Here is a 23918-nt window from a genome sequence, read left to right as displayed (position 1 = left end):
GAGAACTATGGGGCTTGAAATACTTTCAGACAAACAGATATGTTCAGTGAACATATCACTGAATCTGTTACTAAGGTACTGCTTAGGGCACTGTCTACCAGTTTTGCATAAAAACTCAGGTAGGAATTAAGCATCTCTTCATAGTAATTCTATGACATCTGTGGTCAAGAGACACAATATACCTGTGTCTTCCCTTTACAACCTTTGAAACTACCGTATGATTTGACTCGGGTTACTGTTTTGGAGGATAGTGTTAGCATGTTAATCCTCTTGAAAAGTTACAGAATAGATGTCCTGGAATAAAACTGACAACCAGACACACACACACACACACACACATGCACACACACATATATATATGCACACACACATGCACACACAGATATGCACACACACATGCACACACATATATATATGCACGCACACATGCACACACACATATATGTGTGTATATATATAGAGACAGAGAGACAGAGAGACAGAGAGACAGAGAGAGAGAGAGCTGATGGAGGTGGCTGAGGGGCATCTGGGTGTTTCTCGGAGAATCGCTGCATTGACAGACTGCTCCGGCTCGCCACGCCCCTCTGCTGCTGGGACTGCATGTGGAACACCTGAGCCCTCCCTCAAGATTATAATGAACCCCCCCCAAATCAATAAATATGTTCTTTTAATGAAAAATTCAGTTGAAAGTTACATTTCTCTGTTACTGTGCCCCAGTGGACGGTGCAGTTAAATTGCGTGGTTGAAGAATACAGCGATCCCTCACTCATCGCGGGTATTATGTTCTAGACCCCCCGCGACAGGTGAAAATCCACAAAGTAGGAACCTTACATTTATTTTAGTATTAACTGTACGGTACCGCAAAATCCCATGATATAGCGAAAAATCCGCGGTAAATAATTAAATATATTTTTAAACATCCTGCGATGCAGTGAGGCCGCGATATAGAGAGGGGTTGCATTGATGTCCCTATTGGAAAAGATTTTTAAATCGCATCTGTTGCCTTTTGAGTAATATCCGAAGGGCTTGTGTTTGACCACGTGATGCCCGGCAGCAGAGTGGATTAAGTCGGTACAGAAGCACCTGCCCTTGGCTATGAACCCGAAGAGCAGCAAGGATTTTCAGTGGCATTAGTTATTGCTTTCGGATGCTGACGGTGCATTTTTGTGGCTGAGTCCTTTCCGTGCTTACTGACATCCGTACATGAGAAGGCTCTGCTTTGCTGGCTAATTGGTCATTTCCTTTTCCTCATAACTGTGTCGCAGGACCTGGATTTTGAAGCCAAAACAAGCTACACGCTCCGGATAGAGGCTGCAAACAAAGACGCCGACCCTCGCTTTCTGAGCTTGGGGCCATTCAGCGATACCACAACCGTGAAGATAATCGTGGAAGACGTGGACGAGCCCCCCGTGTTCTCCTCCCCCTTGTACCCCATGGAGGTGTCGGAAGCGACCCAAGTCGGGAATATCATCGGCACGGTGGCGGCCCACGACCCAGACTCTTCCAACAGCCCCGTGAGGTAACAGCTCCTTGCTCTCTGTCTCTCTGCTTCTTGCACAACCCACGTGCCTAAATCCGGATGCTCATGGTTCATAGCAAACAAAAACCAGTTTTTTCTCTGGACTGGGCCGTAACGGCAGATGTGAAACAGGATCAGAGCCCCTCAACACTTTCCTCACTCGAAAAGGGTCACCTGATCTTCCAAAGCTTTTATCATGTGGCAGTATTTTGAGGCCTCCATTATTATCCACAAGTGAAAGCTGATGACCCTACTCAGCCAATTATTCTCAGCTCTTCCAAAGCAAACTGTGTTCAGAGGTGAAGTGATGCATGTTCCAGTCACAGGACACATGCATGTATCAGAAAACGAATTTCACAGATAATTGAAATTAGGGGCATATTATTAAACAAACCAGTTTTTATATTGGTCTATTTGGATAATATATATTATTTAGTTATTTTCACTTATAAAAAATAAATGTATAAAGACTAGTTTTAAATATGCAGTCATCCTGGACAGAGACTAGACACGTTGTTATAACCAACTAATCTCTGCATTTTGTACTAACAGGTGTTATTCCTAAAAACAGTTCAGTATGTCACAATATTTTATTTCACATTTTTTGCCAATAGTTTACAATCTGAAGTCTACATGTATGTTTTTGTATATGCATGAATTTGTGTGTGTGCACATGTGATAAATTCCGTCTTTTTAAGTGCACAGTATACAGTATACTTTAAGTTATGTTGTATTACATGTCTTAATTTGGGATCTTCAGTAAGACATTTCAGTATGACAGTTTGGATTTGATTACAAGTTTATGAAGAACAAAAATCAATGAGTGTTTTATATTTGGCGAGGTTCAGCTTATAAGCACAGCCTTTTAGATTTAACCCATACTTAAAAATTCTAAGTGGCTTTTAGCTAAATCCTGAGCTAAGTCTGGGCAGGGGCTACAAAGTGCACTGGAAGATACCTGTCATTCAGGCATTGATTCTTAAGAAAAGCTCACCATTTTTTCTCCCTTAATCTATAAATGTGTGTGTGTGCGTGTGTGTGTGTGTAGTGTTCTCTTCTCTTTTGTCTGACATTAATATTTAGCCTAGTAAACAGTTGGTATAAAATAATTGTTATTCTAAAACTGAACTCCTCATCATTGTTCCTCTGTCTGTATAAGAAATTCAGACTACTGAGATGGATATATTATTTTCAATGCAATGATCAGAACCCATTTATAAGAATATAACCTTCGGCGCCTTAGAATGATGGTGAGTCGTAAATATACCAGACAGAATAAGCCTTCCACCCTTCCCTGTGACAGCCCTGCCTTCATTGCCAAGGCTGCTTCCTGACCTCTGCTCAGCCCCATCCACCAAGCCTTCTTGGCTCACACAGCCTTGAATTTTGGTTCAGCCTCACATCTTATAGTGACACACTTGAGTTTCTTTCTCTCACGAATGACAACCACAGCACAATTGTAGCCATACGTCATGTACTCGGAAAAGTCTGACTTCTGCTTAAATTATTTCATTTCATGGAGAGGAGGAGGGGCTGGGGATAAGGAAAAAGACAAAATTTAAGGGAAGTTTGATTTATTGAATAGATATTTTTATCTTGTTTGTTATGCTGTTAAAGCTTTTTAGGGTATTCCACTTTTGACAATATTTTGTTAGTAAAAAAGATGGTATTACATACTAATTCGGGGAAGAAGAAGGACCCGGGGGCCCACGTGGGTAGCGGGTGGGGTCAGGGGTGAAGTGAGCGCGTAGGAAGCGCAGAGGTAGACGGGGCAGAGACGGAACTCTGGCGATTTGGGCTGTGAAGATCTCTGTGGCCTTAACGAAAGAGAAGCTGGTCTCTGCCAGAATTTTATCCCATTTTAATTGTCTTAAAACTGAAAAGAAAAGGGCACTGAAAAGTTCAGGGTAGTACTATCTTGTGTCTTCCAATCCCTAAATCTGTCTCACAAACTGGGAGAGACGGACTTCGTTCAGAGTGAACTAAAATTTTATTTTTGTGACTCTTTCTTTTGTGTTTGTAAAATTAACCTATTGACTTACATTTAACACTTGAACTCTTGACACATCTATTTATTTGTATAAGCACAGCAGAGTCATTCATAGCTTCTGTTTTTCTGGCTGTGTTTCTCGTGTATGTGTGCTTCCCTGTCCATTTATGACATCCTTTAAGCCAGTCTCACTTTGTAGTTTGGTGAGTAGGGGTGCACTCCTGTGCATCCTCTGTAGGACTGGCTCTCTTCCCAGTGCCGCCGTTTGTGGGGAGACCTAGGGAATGTGCCTCAGCTTGCTAAGTGCCATAACCCCCGCAAGAAGGAAGAGCAACCCTCAACCTGCTTTATCCCAGGTGGTTTGAAGGTTAAGTAAGGAAGACAAAGTAACCAGTAACTGATGCTTTTAAACTGAATCGTGACTTAAGTATTAGGACGTAGTATAATTATATCTTGCTGTTATAGCTTACTGTGTTTTCATGCCATTTTTATTTCAAAGTCAGTAACGTCAGGAAAAGGACACATTACAAATGACTATATTGAGAGTCGTTTTGCAGTCACATATGTTCCAGTACATAGAAACTATTACATAGTTGTTTAATGGCCATGAGCATGTGTTTGCATTTAGGCACTTGAGTAACAATCCAAGGTAAGCTCCCCTTCAGCATACACATGGGTAGATAACACAGCCTTCTGAGGTCCTAGGAAAAGCATTCTCCAGGTTGAGATGGAACCTGGAGATACTTAAAAATTGTGAGCTTTGTGCTTCTACACCTTCAGAAATATTGTAGTCCTTAGAGAAATAGAGGAGCAGTATTTGTTTCATTGTAATTGTTTAAAGTTAAGCCAATAATATTTCAATTGTAAAGCAGGATGGGAAGTTGGATAATTAGTGTTTGAATTCACTCACCTTCTTTGTAGTGGAATACTGAAACCTAGCATATTCCATTTATATTTATAATATTTTTTGATATGTGGAGTAAGAGATTAAAATTTTAGAAAGAAATACACCGAGTTGCTTCCAGCAAGGTAAAATTGAGATCCTCTTCCCACATGATCCCTTCCTTGACCAGAATTTTAAAAAGTTTATCTACTTTGGGCACCAGTCAAAAACTATTCCTAAGTCTTCTCTGTGCATTTGCCCTTTGCTTAAAAAAGACAGGGCTCCTTAGCCACTACACCGTTTGGATGGCTTTGAAGTACAGTGGCAATAGGGGGGAAGATTAACTGAACCCAGAGCCCAGCGATTGGCTAGAACAGAATGCCCACTGTGCAATGTTACGCCCTTGTCATCACGTGCCCACCAGCCAGATGGGGTGCTGAGCCCAGCATGTCATGTACACTCTGATTGCCTTTTTTCCCATATGGAAACTAGATGCCAAAGCTGAAAATTATGTGATATTTGAGGTTTCTTAGCCAGAAAAGAAGGGGGGCATTTCGAAAACAATGTGGGTAATTGAAGGTCAGGATATTTCTGGCAGTTTTCTTTTACTTACTTTTAGGTACTAGTTTGCTTACCATTTCCTCTAAACCTTGGCCTTGAATACCAGATATCAGGTTTTATCTATTAAACTTGCAAGGATAGATTGTGTTTTCATTCTGATCACCTTTCTGAATGGTGGAAACTTCCCTTCTATGTTTTCCATCAATAAGCTGATGAAAACTGTAAGCGCAGCTTAGAGTCTAAGGGACAGTTAGTTTTGTTCTTAGGCCACCATTGGTAGACGGGTCAACGAATCCACATACGTGCGTCAAGAACCTGCTTTGTGCATGACATTGGGGAAAAATTGGCAGGACAAACAAAGATGAATAAAACATTCCCTGTGACCTCAAGTAACTTACATCTGGTGTGAAAAAGAATTGATTCCATAAAAGTTGGGCAATACAAGGGGGAAAGTGCCAGAGCTGGAACTTTGTGAGACAAAAGAATCACTGCTCTGAATTTCCCGGCCTTGAGACCTTATTTGAAGGAATCGTGGTATAAACAGAGTGTGAGGGATGGCAGGGTTTGGACCAGCCAAGAAAACGTGATGCGAAGTCTGTTTATGTTTTATTTAGTTATATCCTCAGAGTCAAATGCTATACTATTAAATCAGTGGATTTATTTCTGTGGACAGCAGAGCAAGCCCAAAGTCCCTGTGCCCAACATAGCCAACAAATCACAGTATATTATTACAAGCAAGATCAGATATGAAGGGGGAGGGGAAATAAAACGTAATGGGGGTCATTTTCAGCATTTCTAACAATTTAAATCCAGAACTTTATTTGTATTTCTGTTTCAGGATTTGGGGATAATAATATTTACTTATGAGCTCTTTTTGCATTCCTGGTATAGTATGTTCTCAGGTAAAAGGTGATAAAATAGTATTGGATATTACATTATGTAGCATGACTAGTATGAACACATTTGGAGTGTTTTAATAATTCAGTGTGAGATCGTATAAGTATCTTGTATGCATGCATATGTTTGAACATATTACTTTGATCTAAATTATTTGTGAATATCTGTGATTATTCTGAGAAACAGTGATTCAGAAACAAACAGAAAAAATTGTGGTTCATTCTAAAAGTAGCAAAAATCAAGTCCATGAGGAAAATACAAGCTGCAATCTATTTGAAAATGCTGCTGAATTTAATATAATTATCACTAAAAATTTTTTTGTAAAGTATATGTTCAGGTATGGTGAAAATTAAAAAAAAAATTTTTGTTAGAATAGTGCATTTAATGTCCAGAGATAATTTTCAAAACTAGTTAAGTAGCAGATTCCTAATATTTATGATCATTTTTCATTGCCTATAGAATTAGAACCCTACTCAGAGCACAGACCTTCCAAGTTAAGTTTAAGGAAGACTCCAGGTAAAATGAATTCCTTGACGATTACATGTCTCTTGATTTGACCGTTGCAGTATTTTCCACATTGAAAATGCTCCTTGAAAAGTCTTAGAAATAGGAGATTATGAAATACATAATCTTTTGTGGTGTCAGTCTTTCAATGTGAGGCCGAAAGAGTAGGGAGATGACGTTTGTTTATCTTTTACGGGACTGTCAGCATTCTTCAATTGTGATCAACAGAAATTAGCCATAGCTAACTGAAAAAAAGGAAGGAATGTATTAAAATAATTGGGGATAGCTCACAGAGTTAAAAGAAAAGTTGAATAACTAGTCTTCCTAATAGAGAAGAGTAAGCTCTGTCTATAAATCTGTGTGGTAAGGATGAGCAGACAGTCTCTGCAGGGGGTGGCGGGACATTGGCCAGTGCCAACTTTTTTCTTCTCTGGTGGAGGAATTTATTTCTCATTCCTTTCCTATTAGGCAAGCAGTATTGTTCCTTTGTTAGAAATAAACATGCTCCTAGTCACACAGTTAGAAAATGTGGTTCCAGGATTTTAGCAAGGTCTATATCAAAACCCATGCCCTTCTTATAGCAACACACACACAGGCACACAGGCACACACACACATATATGCACACACACATACATGCACACACACATATATGCACACAGGCACACACATACATGCACACATGCACACACATATGTGTACACAGGCACACACATATATGCACACACGCACACGCGTGCACACACACATATGCACACAGGCACACACACATGCACACAGGCACACACATGTGCACACATGCACACACATATATGCACACAGGCACACACACATATATATGCACACAGGCACACAGGCACAGATTTCTTAAGCGATTAAGGTTTCAACCTAAATGACTGATCTATATCTGTTGTTCAGATTTGTCCGTATTTACTTATTCCATCAGCGTTTGCCATTTTGAGAGCAGCCAGGACACATTTGTGTCCCTCTCTCCCACTCACCTACACATCCCATTTGAGAACCTTGAAATGTGTGTCAGTAGCTGGGCAACAAGAATGCTCCATGTGAATGTGCAGAGAAAAAGCACTTTAATTGATCTCCATCGTGTGTCTAACAGCAGCAGTGAAATAACAGGCACTTTTTAGGGAATTTTTAGGGTGTTATAGCACAGGTGCATAACACCGAGGCTATGCAGATGGCAAGAGGTGGTACCAGCCCTCTTGTTATCTAGCTGGACAAGACATCTTACACAAAAACTTATTTCAAATTCTGGCTTAACACTGGAGATGAGAACTCATCTTGCAAAGCTCTCTCATTTTGCAGGTTAGGAAACAGAATACAGATGGTGATGGTAAGTTATCGGCAGGGTCCTGGCTATAATATAATCCTTTAATTCCCAGCGTCTGGGACCACGGTGGTTCAGCACAAGAATGTGTAGGGAAACCCCCAGACTCTACATTCAGTGGGCTTTCTTAATAAGGCATCGTTTGAGAATGGCTTTTAGTTACACATTTAAAAAACTAAATTAAATAAAATAACTTATTTTAGAGGTGAACGGTGCAGAATCTAAGGAACAGGGAGATTTAAATGTGGATCTTCCTACTGTTAGTGCTGCAGGCATTGAAGAATTTTAGTGTCAGACTGCATTCTTTATACAAACCAAGAAGGGCTGGTATTTTTTCTTTCTTTTTTTTTCTTTTTTGCAATAGATATAGAAATATAGATACCGAAGAAGGGCCCATGTTGAGTTATATTTATTTGTTGTTGTTTTTAAGTGACCGGCTTAATGAACTAAAATGTAAAGATTTTGATTTGACTAAGAATTTGTCTCTATATCATTTTTGTTGTTGCTGCCAGTGTTCCTCAGGTCCATCCTGATTTCCCTATACAGACTGCCCTAATTTTTTGTTTGATCCTGGGGAAATTACAAAAATATTCAGTGACTAGCTGCTAATGTAGGACAGTTGCTAAGGCTGGACGCTTACAAAAATTGTGGCGATCTCTCTCAGCTTCCTCACTTTACGTATTAAGAAATTCGAGCCTGGGGAGTTCCCACAGGGAATCTGGTCCACCTAGCACCGATATCCCTGGGTCTCTTGACTTCTAATCCTGTGGTTTCATATTCACATCCCACAACTCCGCATTATTTGTGATGATATTTTTAGAAATTATTACCGGCGTGATTTAACAGAAACTTGATACTTTGGGAAAGGGGGTGGGTTGGGGGGAACAAAACCTCTGAAAAGTAAGGGACACTGAATTGGCAAAAATTAAAAGGTGTTAGCTTTTAGGATTGACTCTTTCTGCTTCTGATATTCTTGGACTTTCTTCCTAAAACCATTTTCCATTTCCATCACAATGATGTACGGCAGGATCATGTTCCCTGAGCCTTTGTTTTCATCACAAATTAATCAGCCACATTTATCGCCACAGGCAGAGCTCCAAAGCCTGTGGCCCAAGGGTCGCCAACTTTGGGCAGGAGTGCAGCCTGCTGAGGTGGCATTTCAGTGTCAGGTGTGAGGGCTCCAAGAGCAACAGAACTTGGGGGTTCAGTTACAGAAAAGGCCAAGGCAACCCCTGACAGCTCATGCCATGTGCGGGGTCTGGGAGAGGCCCTGAGTACAAAAAGAAAAAAAAGAGGCATGACCTGCGATGGAATTGGGAAGGGTCACTGCTTTGACGCTTGGGGATTGTCCTCCAGGAATTATAGGACGGAAATAATCGGAAAGGAGTAGCTATGTGAGGCAAGACACAGAAATGAAGATTTATGGGATATTGTTAGCCATCAAATGGCACATCAGTTTGACTGGCCTAGGGTTTTAGATAGGAGAGCAGGGGGCAAAAGTGAAAAAATAAAAAGGAAGCAGCTGGATTTTTGAATTGTAGGTGACAGAGACTAACAGTGCATTTATAGGTAACGCAGTGCATTCTGGAAAGATGGCGCAGGCAAACTTGGTTCTGCATCTTGGCTCCACCAGCAACCAACTGTGATGAGACGTTGGAGTCCAGGACTGAAATACAGCAGTAATGATGCCTGCTTGCCTTCGTCAGAAATTGTGCTTGGCGAGTAGCAACAGAGCTTAGCACTAATGACTTACTAATGAGAAGTCTGGAGCTGTGCACCCAAGGACTGATCGTTTGGCCGTATAATGTCATCAAGGGCCTTGGCTTCCTACACTCCGCACTCATCACCTCCTATTTACCAGATGGCTTTTGGATGTGTTCCCTTTGTACTTGTGTTCCAGGTGACAGAGCAGAGAAGGGGCAAACATCACATGCCAGCCGAAGTAGCCACTGGCTCCTCTCTGAAGGAAGTTTTCAATGGCGCTCAACCCAACAAGTTCCTTGTGTGTCTCATTTGTTAAAACAGAGATACAAGGATGTCACTTCTACAGGGGAGACTAGCAAATGTTGTTTTTCAGACAGACACATGGCTGCCTCCACACAAGCAAGGTTCTATTATAATAATAAGAATTAAGGGAGAATGGATGTTAGGCTTAGATGTATGTCTCTGTCATACAAGACCTAACACGGTTGCTTGAAAAATCAGAGCAATCTCACCTATAACAGGAACCTAATTAACAAACCAAACAAATGAGCAAAATAGAACCAGAGGCATGGAAACAGGGAACAGACTGACAGTGACCAGGGGGGAGGGGATACGAGGGGAAAGAAGGGGAAGGGTCCAGTCAAGGCACTAGTATAAATGACCCGTGGACATGCACAACAGGGTGGGGACTGACTGTGGCAGCAGGTGGGGTCGGGCAAGAGAGAGCAACGGGAGAAAACTGTGACAACTGGAATAGAACAAGACATTGAAAAAAATTAAAAATTTTTCAGAACAAAAAGCCAAGTTAAATACTCAACACATTCTGAAAAATGAGAAGTTTAGAAGAAGGGATAGTCTGGGGAAGGGTTGCTGAATCTGCTTGTACATATTGGTTGAACTGGAGCAGAAGACATTGCAGGTCTCTGGAGTAATTTACCAAATCTCAGGAAAAGGACTGAGGCCGGACACTGAGATCTCACTCTTTCTGCATAAGAAACAGGCAGCGCCAAGGCTTTAAGTGTTGCTGCTGCAAAAACAGTGGAAGTGGCTGTCGCTCTAACATGGGGTGAGAGGGGCCACGTGTTTTAGGCTGTAATCTGCAGAAACTAGTGAAGGTAAATTTGGCTCACGATTAGAGAGACTCCAACGATTTCCTTTCCTGTTCAGCCTCTGATTGACTCAGGCGAGTGCATGTATCTGTCCCTGGGCCAGTGGAGCCAGAAGTGCACAGAGGGTCCACCCCCAAACTCCTACTGGGCCTTTCCTCTCTTGGTTCAGTCACCCCCTCTTCTTGATTCGAATTCACAGGCATTTCTCACCTTTCTCAAAGTTCCCATATTTTCTTGGTTAAGGGATTGCCTTTTTTAAGTAACTTTATGTATCAGCCAATGCTTCATAAATGCTAACATTTGCATGTTCAGAGAGGTTTTTAGAAAAGAGGAGCCCCTTTGATACTGAGGGGTCACAAGCCCTTGGGATTAAAAGCCGTAATAACCACCACAGCTGTTCTGGGCAGCTTGTCTACTCCTTGTTCCTGCGGAGGTCTTCCTTCCATTTCTTCTCAAGCCAGCACTTCATTCTCTCCCCACCCTTGCCCTGACTTCTTTCATCAGACCCTAGGATGGAAATGTGTTGGTTTCCTCCTAAATATTTATTATAGGTTGCTATTTTTTTAAATATTTTACTTATATACTGTATTTCCTGAAATAGAGGGTGACATGCAGGTGCTTAAGACTAACTGAAAATTGCATGAATAACGAAAGGGTGACGTGAGATAGGAATGTCAGAATAATTCACAAATTACCAAATATGTATATATGAGGCTGTGTGATTTAGAGAGGCCCGTGTGAGAGTTAGAGCTATTAAAAATATAGACACTTATCAGTGGATGCGACATAGTTTATGATACATTGGGTTGGCCAAAATGTTCATTTGTTTTGTTTTGTTTTGTTTTGTTTCTGTGGGATGGCTCTAGTAGCGCTTAGTTGTCTTTATCTTATTCAAAACAATTTTGTTAGACTGTATTGTGACAGTTGTCATATCAGTGAGCATTTTATTATTTGCTCTTATTATTTTAAGAAAGGTAAAACCACAACTGAAACCCAAAAAAAGATGTGTGCAGAGTACAGAAAAGGGGCTATGACTGACGGAACATGTCAGAAGTGGTTTCTGAAGTTCCATGCTGGTGATTTCTTGCTGGATGATGCTCCATGGTCGGGTAGACAAGTCGAAATTGATAGCAATCTAATCAAGACATGAATTGAGAACAATCAATGTTCTATCACATGGGAGACAGCTGACATACTCAAAATATCCAACTCAATAAAGTTATTGGTAAAAATGAAAAATGTGTGTTCTATTTTATGGAAAAAAACATATGAGCCCTTTGGCCTACCCATAGAAATGATTATGATTTGAATGATAGAAGATTTGGTGTTTATCTTCTTCAAAACATATAGAGGCCTAGGTGAGAACTGGTTCTCTAAAAGATTAGGGGTTTTTCTATGAGGTGAATAGAAATTGAAGACATTTAACATATTTAATGAATGTTCAAGTTTAAATGTTCTTTATTCTAATCTTAGAAACTTTGAGATCGTTGATAATAGTGGCAAATATTTTAGTCATTGACTTTAGCTCTGTGGGGAATTAAGTGAACAACTTTGTGCAGATGTTGTCAAGTTCAAGGCCATTTTGCTTTGCTGGAATATTGAAGTCCATTTGTTCCTGAGTATGTAAACATTAGCATAGGAAAAAATGAGGCTTTTCGTTTGGCTTAATGGATGCATGTGTCCATGGGTACTAAGTTATAATCCTCTTGTCAAACAATATCAATTATTCTATTAATCTATGGATAAAATATATATAAATGTATACATACATATATTGGTTATCATATGTGTATATATGTGTTATATATACACACATGCACACAAATGCATGCATATATAGTTATAAGCGGTATGTTAACAATATGAAATATTGGCATATAATGGTCTAAAGCAATGTTTCAAAGGAGAACATCTAACTATACTATTTAATCTAAAATTAAAGTCTATTTATAACATTAAATAAATTCTCTCTTGTTGGTATGACCGTTGTGTGGAAAGTGGATTGTGGACAGTAAAATTGGAAATATGTCAATAAGGGGTAAAATCATGCAAAACTGGGCTACAGGGGAGGTAACCTGGACCGATGGTGGTGAGCGCAGTTGTTGAGACATCATATGCAGGAGTAAGAGAAAACCAAACCGATTACCCATTCTAGATTTTTCATTTGATCAATCAAGTGACTGGTGGTGTCATGTACTGAGATGAGAAACAATGAGGGAGGAAGTGGTTTGGGAGACTGGAGGAATTACACCACCAATTTGGGCAAGTTTCATTCATTTCATGTTGTCTGTCCATGTGATGATATTAAGTAGGTAATTCAATACATCAAGGGCCAAGGGTATTTTATATAAATTTGGGAGCGACAGAAAATGTAGAAGGTGTTTCAGCCCTGGGGATGTGTAAGTTGCTGAGGAAATGCATTTATTTAAACAAGAGAAGAGGTGCTATGGAACATGTTTGGAAGAGTTTAAGCAATTAGAGATCACAAAGAGGAGGTTCAGCCAGCCAGGGTGACTGAAAAGGGCCAGACAGTAAAGTGGGAGCAAAACAGGAATGATATGGTTTTATTTGCTGAGGCAGAAGGAGAACATGTTTTGAGGAGGAGCAAGTAGTCAACTGTAGTACCTCCGATGAGAGAGAGAGGGGGAGAACAGAACAGGCACGTGAACAATGGATTGACAAGACAAGGCCGAAGGTGAACTGGACACAATTGGAGGAAATTTGTTTTTTTAAATAGAGAACAATTTCCTTTAGATTCAAATAAAGCTGCCTAAGAGGAAACATATCTTAATTCCAAGGAAAACATTCTCAAGAGGCCAGAACAGGTGGGCTTGGCAGCTTACATGGAGAGTTTGATTTTGATTTGATCAAGTCACTTAGCTATGATGAAAGACAGTAAGGCAAAATAATGGGAAATCTCAAGGAAGAGTTATTTTTTCTCTCATATTCCCTGAAGCACAGATTTTATAGGTGAGAGTGAGTCCATTGACATTTTCAACTATGTAATTTTCCTTCAAAAGTCTTAACTATTTGGCAGAATACTTTATCAGATTTTACTCAAAATCTTCCATGTTGCTATCAATCCCTAAATATAAGCATGCCAATTCTTTGAGGATTTCAGTACCAACATCATTTTGTTCCTTCCTACCATCGGTCCTGGCATGCTGATTCGTAACTGATTCAGCTACCCATCAAACTTGTGGTTCTCACGTGTTCTCAGTCTTCTTGACTCCGTCACCTATTCCTCTGCCCCAGTGCAGTCATAGGTTTTAGTGCACATGCTTGTGGCTGGTCAACTCTCACGCATACATATACTGCTGTTGCAAAGCTACCTCACGTATCTCTCTCTCTGCCCACCGCCTCCCTCCCCAGCAATTCTGCATTCTGATAAAGACCTATAATTTATTGATGCCACTAACATCTTCTCAACATCTGCCTTTTATTTCTTCTGTTCTCTCTTACCAAGTTATACAGCATGGGCCTTCATTATTGTCACTCCTGTGCATATGCCCCCTACCCTCCTTAATGCCTTTCTTTTTCCGTTGCCCACGACTCAGTAAATCCAACCCTCTGCTTTTAATGCGCTTTCAAATCCATGCATGAGGTGGAGCAAGACAGATACACAGGATGAAATGTTTCACATCCATGGCAACAGACCCCCAAGGTTCAATCTGCAATGCTTAGCTATTTCAATAGACTTTTGTGTATGTGTGTGTATCCATTCTTGCTTCTCCCTCACCCTTAAACCACCTTCTCCTCCCAGCTCACCCAGCTGGTAACCTTTCCTTGTATGCCGTCGAGAAACACAGAAGGCATCAAAAAATAACTTCCTCCAATTCTCAATACCAAGATACCTATTACAGTGCAAAGACGATAATATTTGTTGGTTTATGGTTAATTTTTTCCTAATGTTTTCTGATGCCTCCTCTTTCGTTTTTATGTCTCTTGCATTTTGTAATACAGCAGACTTGAAGTAGATGATTCTACTTAATGATACTTGAGAACTACAGTAGTCCCTTACTATATCGTGGTTCACTTATCACGGCCTCACTGTATCGTGGGATTTTAAAAAATATTCTATTTAATTATTTATCGCAGATTTTTTGCTATATCGCGGGATTTTGAGGTACTGAACAGTAAATACTAAAATAAATGTAAGGTTCCTACTTCGTGGATTTTCACCTATTGTGGGGGGTCTAGAATGTAATACTTGCGATGAGTGAGGGATCACTGTACTATATAAAGTGTAACATTCTTGCTTGGCATGAATTGTGTATATGTTTGTTTATATAATTTTTTGTTCATTTAACTATTTGTTTTTACATGAGACCCCATAATTTGCACAACTAGGAAGACTGAGTGGAATCTGAGTGTAGTCATTATGTGCACAGACTGAATTTTGTATATGGAACAAAAAATTAGATTCAATAAGAATGATTTTTCAGCCCTGGCTGCTGTGGCTCAGTGGATTGAGCATCGGCCTGCGAGCCAAGTGTCACTGGTTCGATTCCCAGTCAGGGCACATGACTAGGTTGCACGTCAGGTCCCCAGTTGGGGGCGCAACTGAGAGGCAACCACACAGTGATGTTTCTCTGCCTCTCTTCCTCCTTTTCCCTCTTTCTAAAAATAAATAAATAAATAAATAAATAAATAAATAAATAAACAAATTAGTTAATTTAAAAAAAAAGAATGATTTTTCACTAATGCTTGGATAGTAGATTTTTTTTTTTGAAAACTTGTTATACAACAACATATTCATGTAATTTTAGGGGTTCTACTTTGAAATATGCCTATGGAACCCTGGTCAAGACCCCTGCATGAGAGATTCACATTCAAAAATGGGTTAAGATCAGGCTGGTGTAATCAACACAATAATGTTACAAAGTATATGGAAATGGGCAAGATGTCTATGTATGTTGCATTTTAGAGGGACCTATGACCATGACCAGGGCTGCTAAATCTATTCTAAATGGTTTTTAGAATAATAATAAGAATAATAGAGAATTATTTGAAGTTTATAATGGCATATTCACAGCCTCTGTGAAGATAACTGTGCAATGGTATTTATTTTGCACTGTCTGGCAGATAAGCAAAGAGATTATTGACAAGCAGGTGAAGAACCAAGTATAACGTCGATGAAGTTTTGAACTAAGCACGCTTTTATTGTTATTAATGTGACAGATCGTGGAGTCAGCAGGACTTGGTGATTGGCTATTGACTTAATGAAATAAATTTAGCAAATTATAATCAAATATAAATGTTGAGTTTTTTTTAATTGTTCAATTAGGTATTCAATTGACAGAAACACAGACTTGGAGAGGTACTTCAACATCGATGCCAACAGTGGAGTAATTACAACGGCCAAATCTTTGGATCGGGAGACAAATGCTGTCCATAATATTACAGTCCTCGCAATGGAGAGCCGTAAGTCGAAAGGTTTAAAATTAAACTAGGATGAAGGGCTTGGAGTGTAGAGAAAGGGATGTCATGATGCTATAACCTAAACTCCAGTTATATTGGGTGCTTATTTCAATTGAACAAAAGCTTGAAAATCCCAAATTTTAAGCTGTGAAGGATATGTATATTCATTAGTTTTATATGCTGATACTTACAAAGTTAATGAAAGAGATGACTATAAAATAGTGGGCCTGAACCACCTTCAGAGAGTTTCTTGTTACCTTGTGGTCATATTTCATACGTTGCCTTTATGCTGATGTAGAGTTGGTCAGATAATTCACAAATATCAGTAAGTCAGTCTTTCTACTTCAGCTGCGCAGATTTGCACTTTCTGATACTGAACGCATTTTTTAGCCCCTGATAAGAAAAATATAAAACAACACATAGTTTGACGCATTGTTTTATGTACATATAGAATATCCATGGATCTTCATACAAATATTAGCTCTAGCATCAAAAACTATTGAAATGCATGGTTTATAGATCATTCTTTCAACAATTTACTTATCAGGGACTAAACAATACATAGGTGTACTATCTGTGTGTGTGTATAGATACAGTTTGTTATATGAGATTTGGATCAGACTTTCTGTAGCTCTGTTTAAAGTCTAGAATGTTATGACTCTAGATTTCATTTGAGGCCTGATCATTTTGTTGCTAGAATTGTACTTTGGATAGGCAAATGGTTTGGGTTGACTTTTACTGTTTTGAATATGAGTTTCCTGAATAAAAGTAAACCCAGAGTACAAGTACTTTCACTGAGTGAGCGGCAGTGGGATAACAGCTGTACTCTGACAGTACACGACAAACCCTCTTCCTCCTGATTAGAGAACCCGTCCCAAGTAGGGAGAGGCTTTGTGGCCATCACCATCCTGGACATCAATGACAACGCTCCGGAGTTCGCCATGGACTACGAAACGACCGTCTGTGAGGACGCCCAGCCGGGCCAGGTGAGACGCTTCCCCGCACCATGCTCCTGGCTCCTCACTTCTTTCAAAAGCCCCCATGATGGCTGCCTTTGAAAGGCTGCCAGCTTCCAGATAACACATAATCAGCATGTTTCGGCAAAACCAACACTTTGATGTGCAGCATAAACTAATATTAAAGGCACTCTCAAATCGTGGCTTAATTGGGATGATGAAAATCCCGCAGGAAGAAAGGTAAACATTGTAGAAGCCACAGCGGGGTGGTGAAGGGCTTCCTGCCCCTGAAGGAGAGATAACGCGCCTTAAGCTGGATTGGCCTGTCTCCCACGTTACACAGCAGGGCGCCGTGCCTTGAAGTTCTGAGAATTCCGTGTAGTTTAATCTCGGTGTGGATTGTTCTGAGCGCCCATCTTGCTCAGAGCCTTGTGAGCTTTATACCACGATGCTATCATCAATTGGGACGGCTTATTGCTGAGGTTCACGAAGGTCAATTCTAACATGCATTTTGAAAAGGGTGTGATTTTTTTTTCAGGGCCCTTTTTAGATGGGGTTCCCCTTGGCACCTCTGCTCCTCACCCCCGGTGCCTTCAGGAAATTGGCACTTGCTCTAGGGTGCAAATCTCTGTCTACCGCTGTGCCCTCATGCCTTCCGTCCCCCACCCCCTAGGTAATCCAGAAAATCAGCGCCGTGGACAAAGACGAGCCGTCCAACGGGCACCAGTTTTATTTCAGCCTCACCAGCGATGCGGCGAACAACCACAACTTCTCGCTGCAAGATAACAAAGGTAAGCGCTGCTACTGTCGGGGTGGTCGCGGCAGGCAGGGACACACTCCACGCCAGTGCTTCTGCCCACGCAGCAGTGCTGATTACGGGCCTTTTAAATAACACATCAGCAAGGACATTAATTAAAGAGCAATAAGCCTCTAAGGTAATTTTTATCTATGGATTTGCTGTCATGAAGAAGCTGCTACTTAAATAATTTTAGCCCTCTACCCAAATAGGGCGGAAGCCAGATCCATCTCTTTCTGTCATTTCTTCTAGACATTTGCTTCCTTATTTGTTTACCAAGCTCTTTAAATTTTCTTATCAGTTGAGGGTTGCCTAAATGCCTCAATCAGGATTAACCTACAGGTGTAACTGTGGCATCAGGAAAATACTAATTACTCGACCTAGTTCAACAGAAATCAACTTTGACATGGTATTTTCAATATTAACATTAGTTATTCTTTTATTTTAACCTAAAAATAAAAGCGACCCATGCAAATAATAAAAATATATTCTTGGGGAAAATAAATATAAAATTAATACGAACAAGAGAATTCCCTGTCATCCCAAATCTCAATCTTGTGTTTCAAATGTAATAACTCTAATCAATGTCCTAAGTGTGATGATAGAAACAGTTTTACAAACTCCTGTAAGTAAATTTGGGTTTTGCTTCATTATATGTATATAATTATGCACATGTAATTTTAGACATGTAGACCATATGTGGATAATTATAAGAACTTTAAGGTAAACATGAGAACCTGCTATCAATTGTGTAAATTCAAATTAATATATTCACGTGGTTTTTATTCAAGGTATTTATTTCAGCAGCAGAAGAGCATTTGCAATATCTATGTAAAGAAAGGTATTCCCCAACAATATAAAAAATGCAATTCTTTCAGATTGAATGGATGAACCAGGTTACAGGAAAAGAAATGCAGAAATAGATTTGCTCATCAAATACTGGTGCATCTAAAAAGTCCATCAGAAGATGGACATTTTAAGTGCTTTTAGCTGAAGCCGCCACCTTCCTCAGTGCACAGAACCCAACTTTGGCCTCAACCATTCAATCTAAAATAATATTATTTTTTTATGAGTCCCTTCTCTGCTCTATGAGAACACTATCATATCCCCTGAGGAAGAGAAAAGGCAGAACATTCTTCATGTGAGTAATCCCAGACTCTCTGACTTAATCGTGGTTGGCGGGGACAGTGCTCAGCACTTGTATTCCTCCAGCACAAGGCACAGAACTGGCGATCTTCCCAAGAAGAGTGTGAATATTTTCCCCATGCAGTTTCGTCCAATACCACCAGGATTCCTGGGCAACATGGGCACTGATACATCTGGACTTTCAAGACACAATTAAAAATTTCCCTTAAGTCAAGTCCAGAGCTCCCTACCCTACACCTGGAAGGGAAACACGTAAGGATAAATAGAATGACAGTTCTTATGTTGGCTTCCATCTTAGGTAACACATGCAAAACCTGTTGAGTTTTGTGATCTCTTTCCAGAACATAGAATTCTTTTCTTACATATAGGTCATTTCAGTATGTGTGACTCATTCACTGTGTGTTTGACTATGTTATTTAATGTCAGACATGATAGCCTACCAATTAACAACCTGTGTATCATATCATACATGCATATAGCATCTGACTGGGAAGCACAGACATAGATGTCTGTGTGCACAGGTATGTGTTATTGTTAAGTATGAGGGAGGGACCCATATATGGAATTTACTTATTAAAAACTGTGTTTATTCTTACATGTTTGAAATCCAGTCACCTTCAAAGTGCTCTCCACTTGAGACTTTCTCACAGCTCATAACAGTTTTTGAACTGTTTGATGCCTTTCAGTGCTTTTGCTTTTTTTCTTTTTCACCTCTAACACATTGGGGAAACATTTCATTTGAGGACTTTTTTCATTCAGGGAAACACAAAAAAGTCACTTGGGGCGAGATCGGGTGAATAGGGAGGGTGGGACACGAGGGTCATGCCCTTTTTTGATCAAAAACTGCTGAACACTCAGCATGGTGGGCAGGTGCACTCATGAATCATCCATCCTGAAATGGGCAAACTCCTTGCAAGAGTCTTCAGAAAAATTCACTAATGCCAAATGCAGCCTCTCACAACAACACCAGCTGGCACACTGATACAGATGGGTTCCTAGAGCACTCACCTAGTGGGGGAAGCCTGTACTACAAGGGCCCGCCCTCCAGGAAATAATTATGATGTTTTGGGTCCCCCTTCATATATAGAAACAAACTGAAGACAACATTCTTCTACATCTCCACATGTAAGTTTTTAATGAATGCCTCCAAACTCATACATTTTAAAAGATCTGTGCACATCAACGCTACCAGATGCAAGCTGAAAATTAAAGTTTTATTTTTGCCACCTCTATAATTCCAGGTTATACATTTCTGCAGTCTCGTGTGGGCTTGCTGACTGGTACTCACGAGACGATTGTTCATTTTTTAGTGGTAACATTGGAGGAGCATCATGTTCACAGCTTGGAAAGCACACTGGACGAACCTATGGCCCTGGTCTTCATTGTTTTCCTTTATTAATTCTGTACGTTTAAAGAATCACATGAATTCCATTCCTCATTACTTAAGACAAGTTAGCTGGATAAATTGCTAGCAGATAAAAGTCTGCTTCAAACTCTACCACAGTTTTGTGATAGAGTTATTGGTCACTGGCAAAAGTTTTATAATTACTCTTAATTGTTTAGATGAAATGAAATTTTGAGTATCAGTTAAATACAAATGGCCCGTTTTATCACAGACAAAAGTGTTTATATACATGGGGCTTTGGTAACTATATATATCAATACGGATTTAAAAAACTGTAAAATTATTCCTTTCTTGAATAGCTCCATTTAAACGAAAGTACAGCGGCTTATTCCACTTGTTCTGGATTGGGTTTGGAATTTGTCAAAGAATGCATCTGAAATTTCACTGATGCTCTCTGATGATTGATCCTAAAATAGTTAACCTGTTCATTCTTTTCAACCTCTCTATAAGTGTGCGGTCTGAAACTTAAGGTAATTAAAATAGTGTATTATATGTGCGACTTTCCAACTGCCTTCGGCCTCAGCTGGGTGGCGGGACAGACCCACTGCAGTGGGTGGACGTGAGCCGATGGTAGCCACGGAGCTCTGCCCGAAGGATCGGCGCAGGGCGCCCCGGTAAGATGCTCCGGCGGGGCCGACCCCCGGCCACCGCGGCTCAACGGCTCTGCTTGCTTCCCGCAGACAACACGGCCTCGGTCCTCACCCGCAGGACCGGCTTCCGGAGGCAGGAGCAGGCGGTCTTCTACCTGCCCGTCTTCATCGTGGACAGCGGCGCGCCGGCGCTCAGCAGCACCAACACGCTCACCATCCGCGTGTGCGACTGCGACGCGGCCGGGGTGGCGCAGACCTGCAACGCCGAGGCCTACGTGCTGCCGGCCGGGCTCAGCACGGGCGCCCTGGTGGCCATCCTCGCCTGCATCCTGACGCTGCTGGGTAGGTGCCGGCCCGCGCCTTCCCGAGCGCGCGCCCCTGTCCTGCGGGACGGTCGGTGTCCTGCTCCCCGGGCTGCCCGGGCTCCCCAGCTACACTGTCCGGTGGGGTATTTGAAAAACTATGTCAGGGGAAAAAAAAAAAAAAATACATATACATATATATATATATGGCTCTTTAAAACAACAGGAAAGGTGAGTGGCTTATATTTAAAGTTAAATTTCTTTCAAGGTTTGGCTTTTGTTTTTGGTTTTTATTTATTTATTTATTTTTATTTTATTTTTTGTAATTTACTATATCTTGGCTGTTTGTTCCAGAATGTTCTTCTGCAGAGGCGATCTATTAGAATCCTTGCTATATGGTTTGGATAACATGCTTATTTTAGGAGTTAGGCTTTATATCCTAGCTCTTCTCAAAAGAGATTTAAGGTGTTTTTTTTTTTATTTTTTATAATTATGTGCAGATTTAAAAAGGTGGCAATTCCAGCAGTGAAAAAGTTATAACTCCTCAAGAAGGACTAACATATCTAATGGTGCTCTTCCGTGATTACTATGTGGTGAGATTAGATTTATAATTCATATTAGAATTGCTGTTTTTTATAAAAGATTATGCGACATCCTTTTAAAAATTGGGAGGCATCCCACGTGCGCACTGGTCTTATTCCGAGGCGCCGTTCTCCCTCACAGCGTGACTTCGTACAGCAAGGATAACCAGCCTTTCATTTTGCATCTGAGAATGTACCGTGTTTTCTTGAGGGTTAATATCATTTGTGAATTCGTTTACAATGCAGTTTTGTAGAAGCAGCATTTAGCAATGGGGGTCATCATTGTGGAATGCTTAAAAACAAGATTTATGGAGGTAGGTATACCTAGCTTTTGTTCCTGCCTCCACCAGACCCTATTTCTTCACCACGGGAATGCTGAGTCTTCTAAGGCTGGCTTCTTAATCTAAAAGGGACAAATAATAGACCTAGACTTGTAAGGTTGTTGTGAAAATTAAGTGAGATAATTCATGTGCCTGCCAGAGAGTGAACATTTCATAAATTTTAAGTATTATCAATGAAGCAAGTTCTCAACCGATTAAGCAACCTAAGCCTTACTTACTAATACACTGTAAGTACTCTCATAAAAAGGAAGTCATTATCTTCAATAACTTCAGCTAACCAAATAAATCTAAAGGGGAATAAAATACTTCTTCATGTAGCTTCGTACGGGTAGCAGAAATTCATTAGAAGTGGCAAGCAATTCCCAGTTAAAGCCTGATTAGAATGTGAGGAATTAGAATATATTTTATAAAACATGGAGCAATTGAAAATCACTTTTGATTGTTCTACCAGGTTCCAACAAGTAATGGTAAGATGTAAGGTACATTTTTATTCTCTTGTAGTTGAATAACCCAGATAAGAAAGTAAAGATGTGCCTTACTATTTAAAACGGTTATGTCTTGAGCTCAGAAAGTGTCAGAAGAGGAGGGGTAGATGGTGTGTTAATGGCTCTCTTTGAACTTGACCAATTCATCACAGAAAAGGAATAAGATAACATTGTAATCCCCAGAATTTAATCATATCCAACAGTTAATTAACTTTTGATTTTTAAGGCTGTCTGTCTAATGAAGCTTGCTTCATTTTTTTAGAAAATGTTTTCACCTGTGACTTAGGGAGTCTTTGCAATGTAGGTGCTTGATGATTCTCATTAGTTAAGAACCATTACCTAGAGGTTCCTGAAAGAGAGTGAGTTTTGTTAGATTTCAATCTTGCATGTGACATGTGTATACATATATTAGTGTAAGATTATAGATTTGGGGGTTTTGGTCAAAATTTAGTTCATTATGACTATTTCTGTTAAGCATTAACATTTTGCTTAAATAAACACCAGAACAGGAATGCTGCTTCCACTTCTAAGGATCAGGAGATTATGTCCTATATTTTATTCATTTTTTTAAGTTTCTGCAAGTTTACAAAAACATAAATCAAAACAGTGTTGTACCGACTACTGTGTGAAATGAGGGGCTTCTGCCTACAGCTTCTATTTTCCTTAAGGGCTCTGCCCGCTGATGAGTCTGTTTAAGTGTTAGCATTTCAGTGCAGAACTGGGACTCTTTGTGCCTTATTTCCTAAGCCCTTAGAAGCAGATAGCCAGGACTTTTTGTCCTCTTTGGGTCTGTCCTCTCTATTGTAGACTCCGGGTTGTCACGATAGGTGTCGAAGTGAATGAGGCAGTGCTCAAAGGGGGCGTGGGTGGGTGCACAGCCTGATACAGAACGTGACTGCTAGGGCACACAGGACTCATTTTTTATAACCATGTCAACAAGCGGCGGGGAGTTTACTTCTAGACACTAGGTATCAGGATTTGTAACTCACACGTTTGCAGGCTTTTGAACAAATATTGCTAGAGAGAAGCAAAGAAAAGAGGTGGGACTCCGGGAGAAGAACTTGAGAATCAGGTTAATTTAAGGGTGAAAGTAGAGAAGCGTCTGGCTTATGCCCAGTTTGTGTTCCAGGGACCTGACCGACTAAAGCTGCTTATGACATGAAAGAAGGATGCACTGGCATTTCCAGAATGTTAATGCTGGAAGGCAGCACAGAAATCAGTTCTAACCCAGGTCTCTGCATTGGGGGAGGATGAGGTACAGTTAGTTCAAGAATTTGCAGGAGTTCATGTAACAAGTTATTGACTTTAAGGCACAATCCTAAGTCTCCTTTTGCTCAGTCACTGCTGTTGGATTTAAGTACAAAGGGAATACACCCTGAAAATA

At 40.3% G+C, this 23918-nt stretch overlaps 1 protein-coding gene across 1 annotated transcript in view; it reads left to right on the top strand.

Moving 5' to 3' along the window:
* CDH7 (cadherin 7) overlaps window positions 1-23918 on the top strand; it is a 105421-nt gene that overhangs the window by 61084 nt on the left and 20419 nt on the right. Inside the window, exons 6-10 of the mRNA XM_090285072.1 lie at window positions 1266-1519; window positions 15799-15935; window positions 16797-16918; window positions 17562-17679; window positions 20916-21167. Of these exons, the coding sequence (XP_090141198.1) occupies window positions 1266-1519; window positions 15799-15935; window positions 16797-16918; window positions 17562-17679; window positions 20916-21167 (883 nt within the window). The remainder of the gene's footprint in view (window positions 1-1265; window positions 1520-15798; window positions 15936-16796; window positions 16919-17561; window positions 17680-20915; window positions 21168-23918) is intronic.

This window comes from Furipterus horrens, unplaced genomic scaffold (assembly GCF_987537825.1).
Source record: "Furipterus horrens unplaced genomic scaffold, mFurHor1.1.pri manual_scaffold_8, whole genome shotgun sequence".
In the NCBI taxonomy this organism is placed as follows: domain Eukaryota; kingdom Metazoa; phylum Chordata; class Mammalia; order Chiroptera; family Furipteridae; genus Furipterus; species Furipterus horrens.
The sequence above is the reverse complement of the archived record's forward strand: the minus strand, read 5'-3'. Positions and strand labels throughout refer to the sequence as shown.